This window comes from Fulmarus glacialis, unplaced genomic scaffold, assembly GCF_000690835.1.
Source record: "Fulmarus glacialis isolate BGI_N327 unplaced genomic scaffold, ASM69083v1 scaffold20663, whole genome shotgun sequence".
NCBI classification, from domain to species: domain Eukaryota; kingdom Metazoa; phylum Chordata; class Aves; order Procellariiformes; family Procellariidae; genus Fulmarus; species Fulmarus glacialis.
The window spans coordinates 5683-7128 of record NW_009201253.1 but is presented as its reverse complement, the minus strand read 5'-3'; the positions used below and the strand labels follow the sequence as shown (position 1 = coordinate 7128).

General features: G+C 58.4%; 1 protein-coding gene across 1 annotated transcript in view; it reads right to left on the bottom strand.

The window, feature by feature from the left end:
• Positions 1–338: 338 nt before the first annotated feature.
• The window catches only part of RHOT2 (ras homolog family member T2), a gene marked incomplete at its 3' end in the record, with an annotated part of 6589 nt that continues 5481 nt past the window's right edge, over positions 339–1446 (bottom strand). Inside the window, exons 11-13 of the mRNA XM_009573887.1 lie at positions 998–1078; positions 667–789; positions 339–565 (exon numbers count right to left, since the gene is read on the bottom strand). Coding sequence (XP_009572182.1) covers positions 339–565; positions 667–789; positions 998–1078 — 431 coding nt within the window. The remainder of the gene's footprint in view (positions 566–666; positions 790–997; positions 1079–1446) is intronic.

Sequence of the window (1446 nt, the reverse complement as noted above, 5' to 3'; positions counted from 1 at the left end):
TGACCTCTTTTTCAGTCTGATCCACCTCATCAGGAGAAAATAGCTGCCCCTCTGTGGGCCTTGGCAAACTAGGCTGGCTATTCCCCTTCAGCATTTTTTATCTTAGTTTCAAAAATAAAAACTCCTGTGGCAGGATCTATCTAATAAATCTGCCAGAGACACACAAGGCAGAAGAGAGCCTCCATCCTCTCCGAGCAGGGGAAGAAGTGGCCCTTTCGTTTCAATTACTTGTATGAGCAGATGACACCAAGAAGTAGAGAGAACCAAACCAAAAGCAATGCAGCAGAGGCAGGGTGCGGACACAGCTCCCCTCCCCAAGCTCTGTTCCCAGTCGAGACCCCCTCTGCAGGAAGGATACTAACGGGAAGGTGGCAGCGGTGGCCAGCTTGGTGTAGATGGTGGTGCCGGGCGGGCCTTGGCTGTGGCAGGAGAAGAGGAAGGGTGGTGGGAGGCAGTGCTTGTAGCAGAACTCGGCAGGGGAGAGCGCGGGCTGCTGACTTGCTTCTGGCAGGTCTGTCTTGGAGGCCACGAAGACACAGGGGATCTGGCTGTCCATGTAGTGTTGCTGCAGAGACAGGGAGAAGGTCCAGGGATAAGCGACCAACCCCTGGGAGATGTGGGGCTGCCATGCAAAGGCTGAAGTCCCACCGGGCCCCTGCCAGCTACCTTATAAATACTGGCACAGTAGCTGAAGGATCTGGGGTCGCTTAGGTCATAGATGAAGCAGGCGACATCGCAGGCTGCATCCGACGGCTTCACGAACTTCGTGTCGGTGCTGACCTCATACAGCTGGAGCAGGAGGGGGAAGGACACGTGGCACAGCACCGTCTCGAGGAGGTCGGCTGTTTCTCACACCGGCACACAGACTGTGCTGGCATGACCGCAGCCACAGCCCAGCCCAGGGGTGCTGCGACGGTGCTGCAGCAACACGGGGGGACACAGCCCAGCCCTGCTGCGAGCCAGACACAGCAGCGATTCCCTCCTCTCCCTCACTTACTATAAGGTACTTCTCCTGGCCGTTGACCTGCACCGTGTTGATCGCGTAGAGGGATGGCTCTCCTGGGCTCTCCCTCTGGGCCTGCCACCGATGAAAACACCGTCTCAGACCGCAGGGAGCAAGAACAGTGCTTGGGGGAGGGAGAGCATTTCACACCGCGCCGAGCCCCATGGTGTAACAGCCACTTGAAGGCCCACCGGAGCCTGCCACGAGATGTGGGGCCGTTTGTAACAAGCAGGGAAAGCCAGCATCACCTCAGGGAGATATGGCTGCCCGGGAAAGGGACAGCCCCTCCAGATCCTCGGGACAAGCAGAGGCAGCAGGCCCACTGCCTTAGGCAAAATTAAGGATGCAAGAACCACAGCAACCGGCACCGCTGGCACAGAGAGGGGCGTGAAGCCCTTTACCGGGACGCTGGGGCCTGGCCATGAGCAGGGAGATGCCGTCAG